General features: G+C 58.1%; 1 protein-coding gene across 1 annotated transcript in view; it reads right to left on the bottom strand.

Annotated features, from left to right (window-relative positions):
* Positions 1 to 9,230: 9,230 nt before the first annotated feature.
* Positions 9,231 to 16,948, bottom strand: part of DNAAF8 (dynein axonemal assembly factor 8) — a 96,016-nt gene continuing 88,298 nt past the window's right edge. Inside the window, exons 30-32 of the mRNA XM_061991926.1 lie at positions 15,675 to 15,760; positions 11,731 to 11,800; positions 9,231 to 9,308 (exon numbers count right to left, since the gene is read on the bottom strand). Coding sequence (XP_061847910.1) covers positions 9,231 to 9,308; positions 11,731 to 11,800; positions 15,675 to 15,760 — 234 coding nt within the window. The remainder of the gene's footprint in view (positions 9,309 to 11,730; positions 11,801 to 15,674; positions 15,761 to 16,948) is intronic.

A 16,948-nucleotide genomic window follows, 5' to 3' on the forward strand; every position in this document is an offset into this window, starting at 1 on the left:
ACCCGCAGAACGTGGCAAAGCCCCCCCGACAAACCCCCAACCCACCCTCCCGCCTCCCCTCGGGGCTGCTCCCGGCTCTGCCGCCGGCCTTGGGCATCCCGGGGCGAGGGCAGGAGCTGCGGGGTCTGTGAGGGCCGGGGGCACCCCGGGAGGTCGGGGCGTGGGGGGATGGCGGTGCTGGACGGGGGGTGCGGCGGCCGCGGGGCAGGAGGGGCGGCTCGCCCGTGGTGCCCAGACAGCCCGTTCCGTCCAGCCCTCGGGGCTCTGGGGCTGAGTTTTGCCGCTGCAGCCTCAGCTTAAACACCCAGAGTAAAAATACCCGCCGAGGAGCCGCTTGTTTGGAGCACAAACGATCGATGCCAGGCGAGAAACGAGCCCCAAACGAGCTCTTTATAAGGTAACGTTCTGCCGCCAAGATGCTGCTTCAGCTCCCGATGACCCCGGAGGAGCTGCGGGACGAGGTGCGGGGCCCGGGGCTGTGTTTGCCCCCTCGCTTCCCCAGCCAGACCCCGGCAGGGCCAGAGCCGTGGTTCAGCGTGCTGCCCGGGGCTGAGCCGCTCTCCAGAGCTGCCAAAAATAGCGGCGGCACCGAGCTGAGCTGGGCGTTGCGAGGAAACGTGACTCGTGTGCCAGCCGGAGCCCCGGCACGGCCGCGGGAGCTCGGCTCGGGGGGGCTGCGGGACCCGGGGGGGCTGCGGGACCCGGGGGTGCGGGGGGACCCCGCTGCCCTTCCCGCGGCCACGGAGCCGCCTGCGGAGGGGATGCGGCTCCGGCTCCTCCCCTGCTCGTCCTCTCCTTGTCCGCGTGTCCCGCTGCCGGGGAGGTGACGGACGGATGTCAGCCGGAGCCCGGCCGCGACCGAAGGTCCCTGCGGGGACGAGCTGCCGGAGCCAGGCAGCAAACGCTGTGCTGAGGTGGGGAAACAATGCCCGGGGGATGGCTCAGCAAGGCCAGGGCAGAAGGTGACCTTGTGTGGCAGATGCACCCCGGGACTCAGGGAGAGCAGCGCTGGCCGCACCTCCAGCCGTCCCCATCCAGCCCCCGCAGCCCAGCTCCGGGCAGCTGGAAACAGCCCCGTGAGCAGCCCCCAGGGAACGGCTCTGGGTCAGATTCTGCGGGTGCTCAGCCGGCCGGGGGGGTCCTGGCCCGGGGCAGAGGAGGGCGGGAGGCTGCCGAGTCTCAGACCTGCCCGACAGCTCGGATGCGTTTGTTTTTACCCCAAGATCTCTGCCCAGGGAAGCCCCAGCGGGGTGTGTTAGGAGGAAAACGGGTGTTTGTCAGCTGCTGGAGGAGGGGTTTGGCGGCAGTTTTGGGGTGCGGGGGGAGGTGCTAGAGCCCCGGGGAGGTGGCGGTGGGGGGCACGCAGCCCTGCACACCCCCTGCCCGCGGAACGGCTGGGCTGGGCTCTGCAGGGCTCCCGCGTTGCCATGACAACCGCAGCATCCCAGCGAGCCGGGGCCGGCACATAGCTGCCATCGCGCTGCCTCTCCGGGGGCTGCCACAAGCCCCCAGCCCCGGCTGCCAGCCCTGGTGCCACGGGCAGCACCCCCAGCCCGTGCCTGAGCCTAAGAGGCTGTTTACACCAGCTCCTGGCCCTCGCTCCTCTCACCTCTCTGTTCCCCACGGGGCTGCTGGCAGCAGGAGCAGCACAGGCTTTGGCTTCTCAGGCGAGGATCCACCCGTTCAGAGCCCCCCTGCCCTCCCTGGGTGGGGGATGGGGTGGGCAGTGGGCTCCCAGAGCCCAGACCCCGCTGCTACACACCTCCCTCCTCTCCTCTCTGGGTGTCTCTGGGTCTGCCACAGCCCCACACCCGTTAGAGCATCGTCACGGGCAGCCCTCGCTCCCTGCAGCCTCAGCTCAGCCTGGCACAGCCTCAGCCAAACCCTCCCTGGCACGGCTGGCACCGGGCTGGGGAGGAGGGAAGCTGTTGGCCTCTGAGGCAGCCTCTCCTCCAGCGGGGCCTCCTCTGAAAGGCATTAACATGAGATTAACAGAGGCTTCAATAACCCTCTGTAACAGCTCAGGGGCTCCATGGCAGCCAGAACACGGTGGGAACGTGCTGCAGCTGGTGTTCATCACCTTCCAGCCTCAAAGACACCCCACAGGAAGAAACTCTGGGAGAAGAGGGTGCAGAGGAGGCAGGGTGAGGGGCCTCATCCCTGCCCTGCTTTAGTGGGGGGGGGTGTGTGTGATTTCTGTGTCTCCCCCTTCTCCCTGCACTGGCACAGAGGCAGGCAGAGGAATTTGGGTCACCCTCGTGCCCCAGGGGCTGGAGCTGGGTCAGGGCCCCATGGTGAAGCAAAGCCAGTTTCTAAGGGACAGCTGTGTGCCCCCTCTGTGCAAGGTCACCTGCCCCAGCCAGGGAGCAGGGGCTGGAGGGGCACAGGACAGCACCCACTGGGGGCCTCAGGTCCTTCTTCTAAGGCTACATCACCCTTCTCCTGAGCAGCTCGTCCCTGTGCCCATCAGCACTTCCCTGCTGAAGCTTCACCACTTCACCCCTCCCCTTGGCACCTCCCCAGAGCAAGTTGCTGCTCATCCCAGGCAGTGATTTGGATCCCCTCCCTCAGCCTCCTCCTCTCCAGATGAGGATGGTCCAGCTCCCTCAGCCTCTGCTGGGCTCACTCCCTGTGAGGAGCCAGGGGACTGTGGTGGGCAGCTCTGCAGAGCTCCTCAGTCCCTGTGTCCCCAGGGGCAGGGGACAGGACAGTGTGTACCCATGGGACTGACCCACAGGGCGCTGGGACACACACCTGGTGTCACATCCAAGTGGACTTTGACGGCTGGAGGCTGCCAAACGAGTTGCTGAGAGACTCTGGGACCAGGGCACCTGAGTTCAGCAGCAGACACACACAAGACTCTGGTAGTTCAGTGGTCAGGAGCTTCTGGGTGCTGCTTTTAGTGGCTCCCCAGCAGCGCTGCTCAGGTCCCTGCGTGGGGCATCTCCCTGGGGGGGCACAGCAGCAGCTCTGCAGGACACGGGGGCACCTTGGCATCGGCTCTGGCTGGTTGAAGCAGACCAGGACTCTGTGCTGGAAGGGCCAAGGAGCTGGGCATCGTCTTGGCTGGTTTGCAGCTTCCCGAGGGCGCTGTGTCTCATGGAGGGGCAGAGCCTGGGCTCGGGGACAGGAGCCAGCTCAGCTCTGTGTGTGTGTGTGTGTGTGTGTGAGCTCCCTGCAGCACCGAGCCCCGGCGCTCCACCAGGGAACAAAGAAGCACGAGCAGCCGCTCACTCCTGCCCCTCCCGGCAGCACCGGGAGAGAAAAGGCACCGGAGCAAAGGGCCTCTGGAAAATCCCCAAGGGCAGGGAGGGCTCTTCTGCCATTTCCAGTCCCGGGCCAAACAGCCAGGGCTGGGGGAAGAAGCCACAACTGATGTCACCCAGCACCAGCCAAACGCTGAACAGCAGAAAGCAAAAGAGGAGGATGATGATGAAGAGCACGATCAGCCCTTTCAGACCCCTTCCCCACACCCCTCCCCTCTTGCTGGGCTCAGGCACCCCTGGCTATCTCCATCTCTTCCCCTCAGCAGCACAGGGCAGGAATGAGGGGTGCAGTCAGTCCCTCTCTGATGGCTCCTGCTGCTGGTTTCTGCTCAGGGCAGGGGGTCTCCTCAGCTCCCCGCTCCAGCATCCACGGGTGGGTGGGTGGAGGGATGGAGAGACAGAGGGATGGGTGGCTGGCTGGAGACAGACCCTACAGCCCTGCTGCCAGGCTCCCCAGGAGCACCTGCAGTAGCAGCAGCCCCCAGCCTGACCCTGCCCTGTGCAACGGTCCAGGCAGAGCTGCTCAGCTCTAGCAGAGCAAACCCAGCACTGGGTGGGTCAGCAGCAGTGCTGCAGGGGGCTGTGCCCGAGGTGCTGCCAGTGCTGGGCTCCTGCTGCTCCACTTCCAGCCCTCGGGCAGCTGCTCAGGAACCCGAGGGGATTTCTGCCTGAGCTGTTCCCACCAGAGTCATTACCCAGGGCTGACTCATCCCAGGAGCCTGGCACACAGACCGCCCTTTGTGCTCCTCCAGCCCCTGCCCATGGGCAGTTGCCAAGTACCAATTAATCAGGAGCTCCTGCTGCGAGGAGCCTGGGAGATGGTGCCCCAGGAAGGTGGAAATCAAGGAATGGAGAAGGGCTACTGCCCACCCAAAGGACCAGAGCTGAGGCTGGAGCCCGGGTCTTGATCCCACGCCAGGGAGATGATGGGCTTCTGCTGGGGACCAGTCGCCTCCCCAGGCATCGAGAGTCACTGAATGGTCTGGGTTGGAAGGGACCTTAAAGCTTATCCAGCTCTTGCTCCCTGCCACAGGCTGGGACACCTTCCAGCAGCCCAGGCTGCTCCCAGCCCCATCCAACCTGCCCTTGGGCACTGCCAGGGATGAGGCAGCCACAGCCTCTCTGGGCAACTGGCCCAGGGCCTCCCCCCTCTCACAGACAAGTGCTTCTTGTTACCTGCTCTAAACCTCCCCCCTGTCAGTTTGGGGCCATCACCCCTCCTCCTGTCACTCCAGGCCCCTGGACAAAGTCCCTCCACATGTTTGTTGTCACTCCCTTTAGGGCCTGGAGGCTGCTCTGAGGTGTCCCTGGAGCCCTCCCTTCTCCAGGCTGAGCAGCTCCCCTCTCCCAGCCTCTCCTCTCAGCAGAGGGGCTCCAGCCCTGGCATCATCTCCGTGGCCTCCTCTGGACTCTCTGCACCAGCTCCCTGCGGGTCCCAGAGCTGAGGCAGCACTGCAGGGGGGTCCCAGAGTGGAGCAGGGGGGCCAGCACAGGGTTGGTGTTCTGGGCTGTCAGTGCTCAGTGCCAGCTCACAGCCAGCTTTTCACCCACCAGCACCCCCAGGCTGTCTCCTCAGGGCTGCTCTTACCCACCTTAACTCCTCGCTCACCCACTGCTTTATCCATCAAGGGGGTCTGGGGGACAGTGTCAAATGCTTGCACAAGCCCAGGCAGGTGGCATCAGCTGCTCCTTCCTCATCCACCAACACTGATGCTCTGAGGCAGCCAACACATTTGTCAGGCAGCATTTGCCCCTGTCTTCATCCTGGACTTCAGTAATGTCTGAAGCATTCCAGCCTCCCAGCACAGGCAGGTCTCTTGTGTGGTGGTTCAGCAAGTCCTCTAGATGCAGATGCACCTGGAAATAACAGCAGTGGCTGTGGGCCAAGAGAGAGCTGCTGATGGCTGTGCCAGCTGAGGGCCAGGGGCTGGGAGGATGGGAAGCCTGCCAAGGTCATCCAGGCAAGTGAGGATGATCAGTGCCCAGGAGATGCTCAGATCACCAGGAACAGCTCCAGGAGGTGAATGAGCTCCTCCTGCTCTCCCTGTGCAAGTGTGCCAGGCTGCCCAGGGAGCTGGGGCAGTGCCCAGCCCTGGAGGGATCCCAAAGGCTGAGGTGCTGAGGGCCAGGGGTGGGCTGGGCAGGGTGAGGGCAGGGCTGGGACTGCAGCAGCTCCAAGGGCTTTTCCAATCCCAACCATTCTGTGATTCTCTGTTTCCAAGCCAGCTGTGGGCCCCTGGAGAGCAAAACCAGTGCCCAGATCCCAGGCCATGGGCAGGACACTGAGCCCTGTGCTTTGCCAGGTCAGAGAGGTGCTGTGAGAGGTTCCTGTGCAGAGCCCTGGAGCAGAAACATTTGTGTGTGTGTCAATGGAAATGCTGAGAAAGGAACATCCAACCAAACCCTTGTGTCCCAAATCAAGTTCACATGTGGTGTCAGGGGCTGATCCAGCTCCAGGTGTCCCTCCTTGTCAAATGTGCCTGATGCAGCTGCAGGGAGCTTGGAGGGAACAACCCAGGGACATACCCACAAGTTTTGCTCTGGGGTCAGTAATTTGGGGGGTGTGGGGTGTCCATTGGCATTTTAAACTGGGGTGGGGAGTGTTGTGGGTGAAAGGGATTAACCAGACTGCAAAAGCTCTGGGCAGCTGATGAGTCTGCAGTGCTGACTGTAAGGGGTTACAGGAGGGATGTCACCCACAGCTGCTGGGGACACCAGCCCTGAGCCAGGCTGGGTGGAGAATCAACCATTTGGGTTAAAGCCCCTGAGGCTGCTGCAGTCCCAGCCCTGCCCTCACCCTGCCCAGCCCACCCCTGGCCCTCAGCACCTCAGCCTTTGGGATCCCTCCAGGGCTGGGCACTGCCCCAGCTCCCTGGGCAGCCTGGCACAGGGGCTGACACCCCTTTGGGAAAGGCATTTTTGCTAATATCCAATATAAACACTGAACACCCCATTCCCTCAGCCCCTCCCCAGCACCCTTGTGCTCCAGCCCCTGCCCCAGCTGCAGCCCCTCAGTGTCCCTGGGGCAGTGAGTGAGGGGCCCAGCACTGACACAGCCCTGGAGCTGCAGCCTCCCCAGGGCCCAGCACAGGGGACAATCCCTGCCCTGCTCCTGCTGCCACCCCAGTGCAGATCCCAGCCAGGCTGCCCTTGGGAGCTGGGCACGCTGCTGGGCACGGTGTGCCTGTGCCTGGGGGTGCTGGGGCTGCAGGAGCCCTGTGTGTGCAGCCTTGGGGAGCTCCCGTGTCTCTGGAAGGTGTCATTGTGTGGAAAACAGGAGCTGGGCCCCTGTGCTCTCCTGGCAGGTCCCTGAGGAGTTAACACAAGGTGCCACCTATTGTATTTTCTCCCTCCTCCACTGAGGCAGGTCTGACACTGGCAGCAGAACAATGGGCAATTCTGAGGAGCTCTGGGTTTGCAGCTCGAGGGGAGGCACCAGAGGGTGGGGAATTAACACTACTCTGCATAATTTTTAATCTAAATTCCATTCCTTTTCTTTTCTTTCTGGAGGAAGCAAACAATCTTGGGGGGTTTTGTGCTCAATTCCTTGCTTTCATAATCTAAATGAATTGTTTGCAAGTAGGAGCCAGCTGCAAAGCTGGCAATCTCTCATCTAATCTGCCTTTCTCCTCGTTCCAGCAGTCATTAATTTGCTCCTGGGCTCTGATTAGCTAATCCTGGCTGCCTAGTGGCAGCTTGCAGGGGAAAAGCAGGGTGTGAGCTGTGGCTCCCTGGCAGGGGGCTGGAGGCAGGGTGATGGGTTTGGGGTCTGCTGGGTGCCTGGCACTGCTGGCTGCCAGCTCTCCAGAGGGAAGTGGGGTGCTCTGGGGGGTTATGTGTGGATTCCTGCTCTGTGTGGATTCCTGCTCTGTGTGGGTTTGGTACACTGGGCCAGTTACCTGGGCTTGCAAGCAGAGGAGTGGAAGACTCCAAACTCTTTGGGTGGCAGAGCTGTTCCCTCTGGCTCCCAGGGGCTCAGGGTGCTGCTGGAGGGAGGCTGGGGAGGAACAGCCCTGAGCAGTGGGGCTGCCTCCTGTGCCAGGTGCCTTTGGCTGTGGTTTATCCCACGGTGGGTGAATGAGGAGTGATGGTCTCAGCTCCCAGAGCCTCTGGCAGGGGCCAGGCAGGGGCAGCCCTCTGGCTCACCTCCCCAGGCTGAGCACCACAGCATCACCTCCTGACCCCCAGCACTCTGAGTCTTTGGGATGTCTGAGGGTGCAGGGAGTTGGAGCCAGGGCCTGTGTGGTCCCACATGCAGCTCTGCAGGCCTGGCCTCCCAGCTGCTGCTTTATCTGCCTGCACTTTATCCCAAAATGCTCCTTTTCCTGATCCAAGTCCCTGAATGCTGGGAGAGGGAGGTGAATCCTCTTCCCTGCCATTTGTTTCAAAGCCAGACACGGCTTACAAGCATGACAGAAATGTGCCTGGACATGGGCTGCTGAGCTGCAGGGGCTGTTCCCTCACACTGACTCAAGGGGAACCTCCTGAGGGTCACCAAGGGCAAGGGCAGAGTCCTGCCCCTGGGAAGGAACAACCCCCTGCCCCAGCACAGGCTGGGGGTGACCTGCTGGAGAGCAGCTCTGCAGAGAGAGACCTGGGAGAGCTGGGTGAGAACAAACCAACCATGAGCAGCAACGTGGCACAGGAGGAGAAAGTCCTTTGGTGCTGAGCTGAGGGAGCCCTGGCCCAGGCTGCCCAGGGAGGTGTGGAGTGTCCCCCTCCATAAAGCCCCCCTCAGCCTGGCCAGGGGATGGGTGCTGAGGAGCAGAGGACTGGAAGGTGCTTCCAAGTTTTGACACGAGGCCAGGACAGGTCTGTCTGTGTCCCCCCTTCACCCATCTGACCAAAACCATCTCTTTTTGCTGTTTCAGGGTAGCTCAGGTAAGGGGAGAGACTGTGTTAGGACTGTTACCAGCTGAGGAAGCAGAGCTTGCAGGGCCAGACCTCCAACAGCTTTTGGGCTTACTGGACACTTGCAGCCCAGTCTGAAGTGGGGCAGAGACCTCGGGGGTGTTGCACTCCCAGCCCGTGTGAGCTGCTGGCTGGGAGGAGGGGGGCTGCCAGGGAGGGGAAGGCTGTGCACAGGAGGGGCTCACCCTGCCAGCAGCACCCAGAGGTGGGCTGCCCACCCAGCTGCACCCTGCTCTGCCTCAGTGCCACTCACAGGAGGCACAGGGACTGCTCTTGCTACACCTGTGATGTCCGGAGCTGGATGCTTGTCTAAGGCTTTGCCTTGGGGCAGACGAGGCCTGGGCTGAGAAGAATCTTCCCCAATGGAGCTGAATGTGCTCAGTGCGTCCCAGGAAGACTGAGCACCTCTGCATACACGTCAGCTTCTTGGCCAGACAGCTCAGGAAGGATTTGTCCAAGGAGGAATCGTGCTGGGATGAGTGGCTGCTGGAGGAGCAGGGACAAGGAGCAGAGCTGGGTGCCTGGGGAGGGCAGTGAGCTGGGGCTGGGCACAAGCAGGTGACCATGAGGCTGTGCAGCATCTCTCCCTGGTGCACAGCTCTCCAGGGATCCCACCTGCCCTCACAGTGTTGCCATTTTATTGACTGTGGGTCTGCTTTGCTTCAAAGAACACGGGAGCAGCACGAAAAGGAGTCTCTGCAGAACGTCTCTGAGGCCTGGGCAAGAAGGAGTCCCGAAAGAAAGCCAGCCCTGAGCACCTGCCCCTGGGTTTAACTTCACTTGCTGAGCTCTCCCGAGCCACAGCAACACTCCAGACCTTGCTCCAGGAACACAAGCAGATTGTCTCTGAAGGATCCCACTGGAAACCATGGCTACAGTTCAGAAAGGTTTGTTCTTGGGCACTGCTCCTTCCTCCCAGCACTCTCACTTCTGGTACTGATGCTAATGGCACACCTCAGACGTTGTGTTTTAATGACAAGTGTTAGTGCTCTCAGGGGCTGTGAGTCCCCTGAGCCTCCATCTGCATCCCCTCAGCGCCCCTGGCCGCCTTGGTCAGCACTCCTGGCACTCAATGCAGTGGATGCTCTCGGATGTCAGGGAGTCAAAAAGGCAACAGAGCAGCTCTTCAGCCTGGGGAGAAAAGAAGGAAAGGGGTTGGGGGGAGAGCTGTGATTTCTGTGCTTTGCAAAGAAGCTGCTCTTCAGAGGTGGGTTTCTGGTGTGTGCTGCAGGCCCAGGCTGCCCAGGGAGGGTGTGGAGGCTCCTGCTCAGGAGGTTTCCAACCCCAGCTGGACACGTTCCTGTGCCCCTGAGCCAGGGGAAGCTGCTGGAGCAGGGGCTGGGGCTGCAGCAGCTCTGCAGGGCCCTTCCAGCCCCACCATGCTGTGGTTCTAACATGCTCAGATGTGCTGATGGGAGCAGGTCAGTGACACGCTGCCCTGGCCTCGGCGCCTCACCCCGCTCACGGTGCAGAGCTGCAGGTGAGGGGAAACTGTTCAGCCACAGGACATCCCAGCCCTGAGGCCGAGCACAGCACTCCCTGACAGCTCCCTTCTGGCTGGGGAGGCTCCAGTTTGGGTATGGAGCAGGATCTGGGGCTGCCTCACAGAGATGAAGTGTGGGAAGTCCAACAGCTCACCGCCAGAACCCGGCTCTTCGCTTGCAGGGGTGAGCTGGTGTGATGCCCAAGGGAGGGCTGCAAGGGCAACAGGTGCCTGCAGGGTCACCTCCTGACAATAAGGAACTTCCAGAGCATGGATTCATCTGCTCCCAAGGCACAGGTTTCAAACAGGGCCAAGGAAAAGTGCTGTAGAAAGGCTTCTGTCAGTGGCTGCAGGAGGAGCAGGACAGCTGTCCCAGACGCAGATGCCAGCACTGCATCACTCCACGCTTGCAAAGCTCACTTCTCACCCTATTGCCTAGTCCCAGATGACACAGGGAGCAAGCATGACATTCCCTTTCCCTTCCACAGCTCGACTCCACCAGCAAATGCTGCAGCTCTGCTCGAAGCAGGAGGATTTGCAGTGCTTGTTCATTTAACCCCCCTGAACTTTGCCTGATACCATGTTGTTCCTCATTAGCTTGGACCTGGAAAGCCTGGCTGACATTTCATAAACTCATTAGCAAAAGATCAGAGGATCACATGTCCTTTCTAGGGACATCCTTGGAGGTGCAGCCATCCCCTGGTGAGCTTGCTCCTCAGATCTTCCCTCTGTGATTTCCAAACCCACCCTGAACCTTGGAGCAAAAGGCTGTTGGTGCTGCTCCTCGTAACCCACTGCTGCCCCAGCACTGTGCTCAAGGGCCAAACCCCACGCTGCTGGGACTGGCCCCTGCTCCCACCAGCACCAGGGACATCTGATTCAGTGGCCCAAGCTGCCAGAAGCAGGGAGAAGGGCTGAGCATGTTTGCTTTCCCTCTTATCACAGAAAGCACTATAAGCCTGATAGGCTGATTCCCCATAGCCATGAAGCAGAAAGGATTTGGTGTCAGCCAGAGATATGCAATGTCCTTTTCAAAGCAAATCAGAAGACAGCCTGGACCTGCTGCCCTGTCACATTACTTGGCAACAGGCTGGCAGCAGCAAGCAGTGTGCAGTGACAGCCCTGGGCAGAGCCCTGCAGCCAGATCTTCCCAGCCCCAGCTATGCACCCCTGGGGAATCTCACTGTGCCTTGGGGAAAGCTGCTGGAAGCAGCAGCCCTGTGACTGCTGGGAACTTGGGGGTGCTTCTGCCTGTGTTAAAAGCAGGAACACAGACTTCAAAGAGTGTCTTTTTAAAGCTCAGTCCTTAGAGCCCTGGTACTGGAGGCAGCAGCTCTGATATGGGGTTACAGACACATCTGACTCTCTTGCTGGGTTTTTGTTATGGGGGAAGCAAAAGAGATCCAGAGGAGAGGCTTGTCCAGCTGCTACCACTTCTCCCCAGTCCTTTTACCCCTCCTAGTCCTAACTCCTCAGTCACTGCCTCTTGCATCCAACCCCCTCATTTGCTTTGTGCTGCACTTGGATGATTTAGAGGTGGTTTTGCAGTTTATTGCCATGAGCTGCCCACAGGACTCAGCCCCTTCCCTGAGTGTTTCCTTTCTTGGGATGAACAACTCAGAAAGTCCTCAAGCCATCCCTGGAATGGCCAATGGCTTCATCTTCCCTCTTCTGTTTGGATCTGGGCTTCTGAAACAGAACTTCCCAAGCCTAGGCCACCTGCCAGCTTGGCAGCAGGGCTGGATGAACGTTGCCCATCACTAACTCCCCACGAGCATCACAGATCTGGCACCTGTGGCAAATCCTGAATCCTTATCAAAGCCTCCAAATATTTGCATTCAGAGCTGTGCCACTGCTGTGAGGTGGAAGAGAGTTTGACAAGGTTGTGGTCCCACCTCCCTGCATGTGCTGGGCTCTCAGTATAAGCCAAGGCTGGGGGCTGCCATGAGGCATGACCCCTGTCTCATGCCAGTTAACCTTTTCTTCCAAAACCCAAATGATCTCCACAAGTTTCACTCATCACAGGGGCACAAAGGACAGACACATCACTATCACAAGCTTGGTACTTGCCTGATTCTCAGTGTGGGGATAGAGGAGATGCTGTGTGGTGTCCAGGGCCGACTGCTGCTGCCAACAGACTCTGGGGGTAAAGGGAAACAGAAGCCAGAGTTATTTTGCCATCTCAGCTGGCAGAGGCTGCAGGTGACCTGGCTTCGAGGAGGACTATGCTCTGTGCCAGCAGCTCTGGCCATGTGCATCTGTTACTGAACTTCTTCCCACAGATAAACCCTGGGCTTTACAAAGCTTTCTATAAATGGATTTAGATTCTTACAACATAAGCCTTCAGACAAACAGTGATGACCTGTTGCATAATGGGGTCTCTGGGGCAGTGGGAAACATCTCACTGGAGTCAGCTCTATGCAAGGCTCTGCAGAGATAATCTGTGTGCTTTGCCCCAGACCCAAGGCTTGCCAAGCTGCCTTGTGCAGCAGGGGCTGTGTTCACCAGCCCTTGTTTCTCTCTGGCCCACCTCAAGCCACACATGAGCTGACCTCAAGATCTGTTCAAGAGACAAAGGCAAGGCACAAATGTTGAAGTTGCCTTTTAAACTGACTCCGTGCACAGAGTTTCAGGCTTGGAAACTCTCCAGAGGCTTTGGAAACCACTCCCAGCTCCCTTCCCCCCATATCCAGGTATTGTGCCTGGCAACAGTTTTCCCTTCAGTGGGTTTCAGCAGCTCCAGGATTTTCCATCTCCTGTGTTCACTGTTTTTCTTATTTCTATCCCTCTTTTCCCTCCAAAGCTCCCAGAGATGAGCTTCCTGCAGGGATAATATCCCTCCCTGCTAACAGCAATTAACACTTGCTAGGAATGTTGCATCAGAGGGAAGATGCAGCTAAGTTCCTCAACACTTGCCTTTTGTTCTGATTGCACTGGGCTGTCTGAGCCCAGGCAGGTCCCAGGCCTGTCCTCCCTCCCTCCCTCCCTCTGCTGCTCCAGCCAGGCTTTGGGTGTGCTGTACTCAAACACTGCCCACTTGAGTTCAGCACGATGTTAATTAACTAGGTGAGCTCCTTAAGACCAGTGCAGGATCCAGTGAGGTCCCAACAACCTCATGGGCACGGGAAGGGACTTTTTAACAGCTCCAGTAGCTACAAGGAGCCATCAGTGTTAAATCAGTATCAGCTATTAAAGCAGCTAAATGTAGTTTGTCATGCATAAAAAGCAGAGCATGCCCTTCTTCCAGGAGCTGCTTTGAATCTGCTGGTAAATTCTTCCCTCTGCCACCCTGCAGCTAGGAAATCTGGCTGTAAAAACAAGTTATGGCAAGGAAAAATTCAGATGCTTTATCCTGGAGTCCCAGGCAGCTGGATGCTGACAGAAGAAGAAAGGCTGAGTCTCACATCATTTTCCCTTGTCTGAGGATAAGATGATGTCACTTCTCAGGGTTCTCTCCCTGGTCCCCCATTGCTTTTAGGCTGTGCTTCAGCTTCCCCTCACCTCTTGAAAACACTTATTTCCCTCTGCCCTATGAGCTACTTGGCACCCTCCCAGATTCTCCCAGATTCCTACTCCTGGCAGTCAGTCAACTCTCAGCCTGCTTTTGTGCCCCCACCTGCAGAAACGTTGTGCCTTTCCCTGTTCTTCCTGCCCTTTGGTGCATCCAGAGAGCAGAGTGGGCACTGCTGCTGCTGCACAGTCCTCACCACACAGCTCTGAGGGTCTGTGTCTGCCTTCAAGGCAACTGCCCTGCACAGCACATCCTCCAGACACTGAATGTCTCTCCTCCTTGTGCCACTGCTCCAGCTGGCTTAGGAAAGCTTTAATAGGCTCTGAACTCCCAGCAGTTTTACTAGCAAAGCCTGCATTGTTCCTCTCAACACCTGATTCCTCCTTATCACAGCCCATCTCTGACATCACATCCCAGGCTTCCATACAGATGGCAACGTTTCTCGCCCCCCTCCCTGTGGCACAAAGCCCAAGTAAGGTGGCTCAGCTGTGATTCAGCTGGAAAATACTCTGTTACACCGTGGTGCTTCAGCAATGCAGTGGGGATGCAGGCCTGGACCTGTGCAGGTATCGCAGTCCTGGCAGTGGGGATGCAGGTCAGGACCTGTGCAGGTACTGCAGTCCTGGCAGTGGGGATGCAGGTCAGGACCTGTGCAGGTATTGCAGTCCTGGCAGTGGGGATGCAGGTCAGGACCTGTGCAGGTACTGCAGTCCTGGCAGTGGGGATGCAGGTCAGGACCTGTGCAGGTATTGCAGTCCTGGCAGTGGGGATGCAGGTCAGGACCTGTGCAGGTACTGCAGTCCTGGCAGTGGGGATGCAGGTCAGGACCTGTGCAGGTACTGCAGTCCTGGCAGTGGGGATGCAGGTCAGGACCTGTGCAGGTATTGCAGTCCTGGCAGTGGGGATGCAGGTCAGGACCTGTGCAGGTACTGCAGTCCTGGCAGTGGGGATGCAGGTCAGGACCTGTGCAGGTATTGCAGTCCTGGCAGTGGGGATGCAGGTCAGGACCTGTGCAGGTACTGCAGTCCTGGCAGTGGGGATGCAGAGGCCAGGACCTGTGCAGGTATTGCAGTCCTGGCAGTGGGGATGCAGGTCAGGACCTGTGCAGGTACTGCAGTCCTGGCAGTGGGGATGCAGAGGTCAGGACCTGTGCAGGTATTGCAGTCCTGGCAGTGGGGATGCAGGTCAGGACCTGTGCAGGTACTGCAGTCCTGGCAGTGGGGATGCAGGTCAGGACCTGTGCAGGTATTGCAGTCCTGGGCCCTGGCAGCAAGAGTGGAATAAACACACAGTGATTTAGTCAGTACAAGAGAGGTCAGGTGGCTCCTGCTGATGGAGTCACCAGTGTAATTAACCTCAGCTGTTATTTTGGAGTGTTTATAAACCAGACAATGTGGATGTCTTAGCATGAAGTGTCCTTATGAGACGACTTCAACTCAGCCTGGCCTTTCAGAGATATGCAAAGCTGATTTGAGGCAGGCTGATGGTTTATGGTACAATAAGGGTATGAGTTTACTGCTGGCTCCCTTCCTCCTCATCCTGGGCACACCTTGCTGCTCCTCCCCTTCCACAAGCTCCATCCAACTTGTGTGTTCATCCTTGTAAACTTGGATGATGCTTGTAAACTCCAGGATCCTTCAGTTCCTTATTCCTGACCCACTGGCAGCTGGGTGAGTCCCTGTGTGCCCTGCTCTAGGTGCTGCTGCTCTGGCAGGGGGGTTGCACTGCATGAGCTTTGCAGCTCCCTTCCAGCCCTTGAGACTCTGTCATGCTGTGAAGTCCTCCTGATGGTACAGCCAAAGTCACAGCAGTCTTACTGGTTATACCACATACCTGTGTGTGTGGTGTGTGTATATCTGTATCTCCACACAGACATATCCATACTACACTGAATGGTTCAGAAGAGACTCTCTTGGCTTCCTCCCTCAGAGGAACCCACGTGCACAAACGACACATCACGTTGCCAAACACCAGCCCCTGTGCAAGGAAACTTTCCCTCTGGGGAGCAGTGGGTTAATTGGCCTGATAATCATTCCATTTCACTAATCAGTCCCTGTAGAGGGCTTCTGTTTGTTCTCCCAGGCTTCCATCCATCCTCTACCCAGTATTTCTGGTGTTTTATTTTAAGGCTCATTTGGAATTGCTCTCTGCTGTTGACTTTAGGTGTTTTTCACAGCAAACACAGAAGCTGCTCAGATATTTCTCCCAGGAATTTCATTGATGCAGCAGGTCTATTCCCACTGTGGGCCCTTCTGTCAGAGAACTGCCTGTGTTTGTGGAACTGTGCACCAAGCCCTTCACAGGCAGCACAGCTCAGGATTTAAGGCCCTCGGTATAGAACTCGTGGCTTAGAAACTGGGGAGGAATGGGTGGCACCTGACCTCCTGGGAGCCTGAACTGGAAGGGAATCACAGGAAGAGTGTCAGCTGCCCCTCCTTCAGATCCCAAGCTCTCTGGCAGGGGGTTGAGATGGTGCTGGCAGAGCCACGTTGTCCCCACTCACCTGTCCAGCAGAGAGGCGAAGCCAAGGAGCGCGTTGTGTCGCTGCGCTGCCAGCACCAGGCACACACCACTCCCTATGGGAGGACACTGCAAGGGAGGCAAGAGCAGCACTTTGGTGTGGCACCCACTTAAATAGGTGTGTGAGGCTCTCTGGTGACATGCTGCCAGCACAGGTAAGCGTGTGCCGTGCCAGGGATGAGCGAGGAGTGTGTTTGAGCTGTTAGCTACCCAGCTCCTGTGGCATCTCACTCCTGTGCCCTTCTCTCAGGGTGAAAATCAGCACGTTCCTGAGGTGTGCTGCTCAGTCAGCAAGGCTGCTGCAAGCAGGAACGTGGAGATAACAGCAAATGCTGAGACAGTGTGGCAGAAACACTTGTTATTTGAAGGAGCTCCATCTCCTTTCTGGCCAAGAGAAAGCAAAGGCTGTAACGTTCACCTTGGGCTCAGCAGTACCAGATCCTCTGCAAACACACCAGCTCTGCCCAGAGCCATTCATCCCTGACAGGAGGAAGTGTTTCCATTGCCAGGACAGCAGTGCTGCTGCCATGGTCTCCCTCCCACACGTTCCTTGGCTTTGTCCTTTCTAGAGAGCAGTGCAGGTTCCTGGTGTCCTCAGGGGAGCCCCAGGAGCAGACAGCAGTGCTCACACGAAGGGGATGCTCTGGGTAACTGCCATTCTGTACAGACACACTTCAAAGGGGTGCTGTCAGCTTAAAAAAATCACAACTGGAAAAGATCTTACCTGTTCTTATTACAGATAACACCCAAGGCTCTTCTAACTGAAAGGCTGGAAGCACCAATGTTAGTCTGTATTTTTAGAGGGACTGTTGTGTGTCTCTGACAGCCCTTTGTTGGCTGCTACTTCCAGCATAAGGAGTTTCTCCTCCTGTTTACTCTCTGCTCTTCCTTGCACATTCCACCTTACTGCTCTGCCCTACTTAAGGTTCCTGAAATGGTGGGGCTTCTCCTGCACCAAGAGCAAGGAGAAAAACAGTCTGGGCCAGACACTCTGCTGACATAAAGCCAGGTATCTGCTCACCCCAGAAGCAGAGCTCGTGCTTAAGCCCTGTGAGCAGTTGCTCAGAGCCCTCACTGGACTGCAGCTGGAGCTGTCAGCACCAACCACCTGAGAAAACAGAAATCTCTGCCTAAGGGTCCAGGGCCCAGCCCCAAAAGTGGAAGGGTTATTTAGCACTGTAGAAGAGGATTAATGGGGTGTGATTAGAGGAAGGGAAATAGAAACTGCATTTATATGGAGATACAGGTGAGGACAGA

The sequence above is a fragment of the Colius striatus genome, chromosome 3, assembly GCF_028858725.1.
Source record: "Colius striatus isolate bColStr4 chromosome 3, bColStr4.1.hap1, whole genome shotgun sequence".
Lineage (NCBI taxonomy): Eukaryota > Metazoa > Chordata > Aves > Coliiformes > Coliidae > Colius > Colius striatus.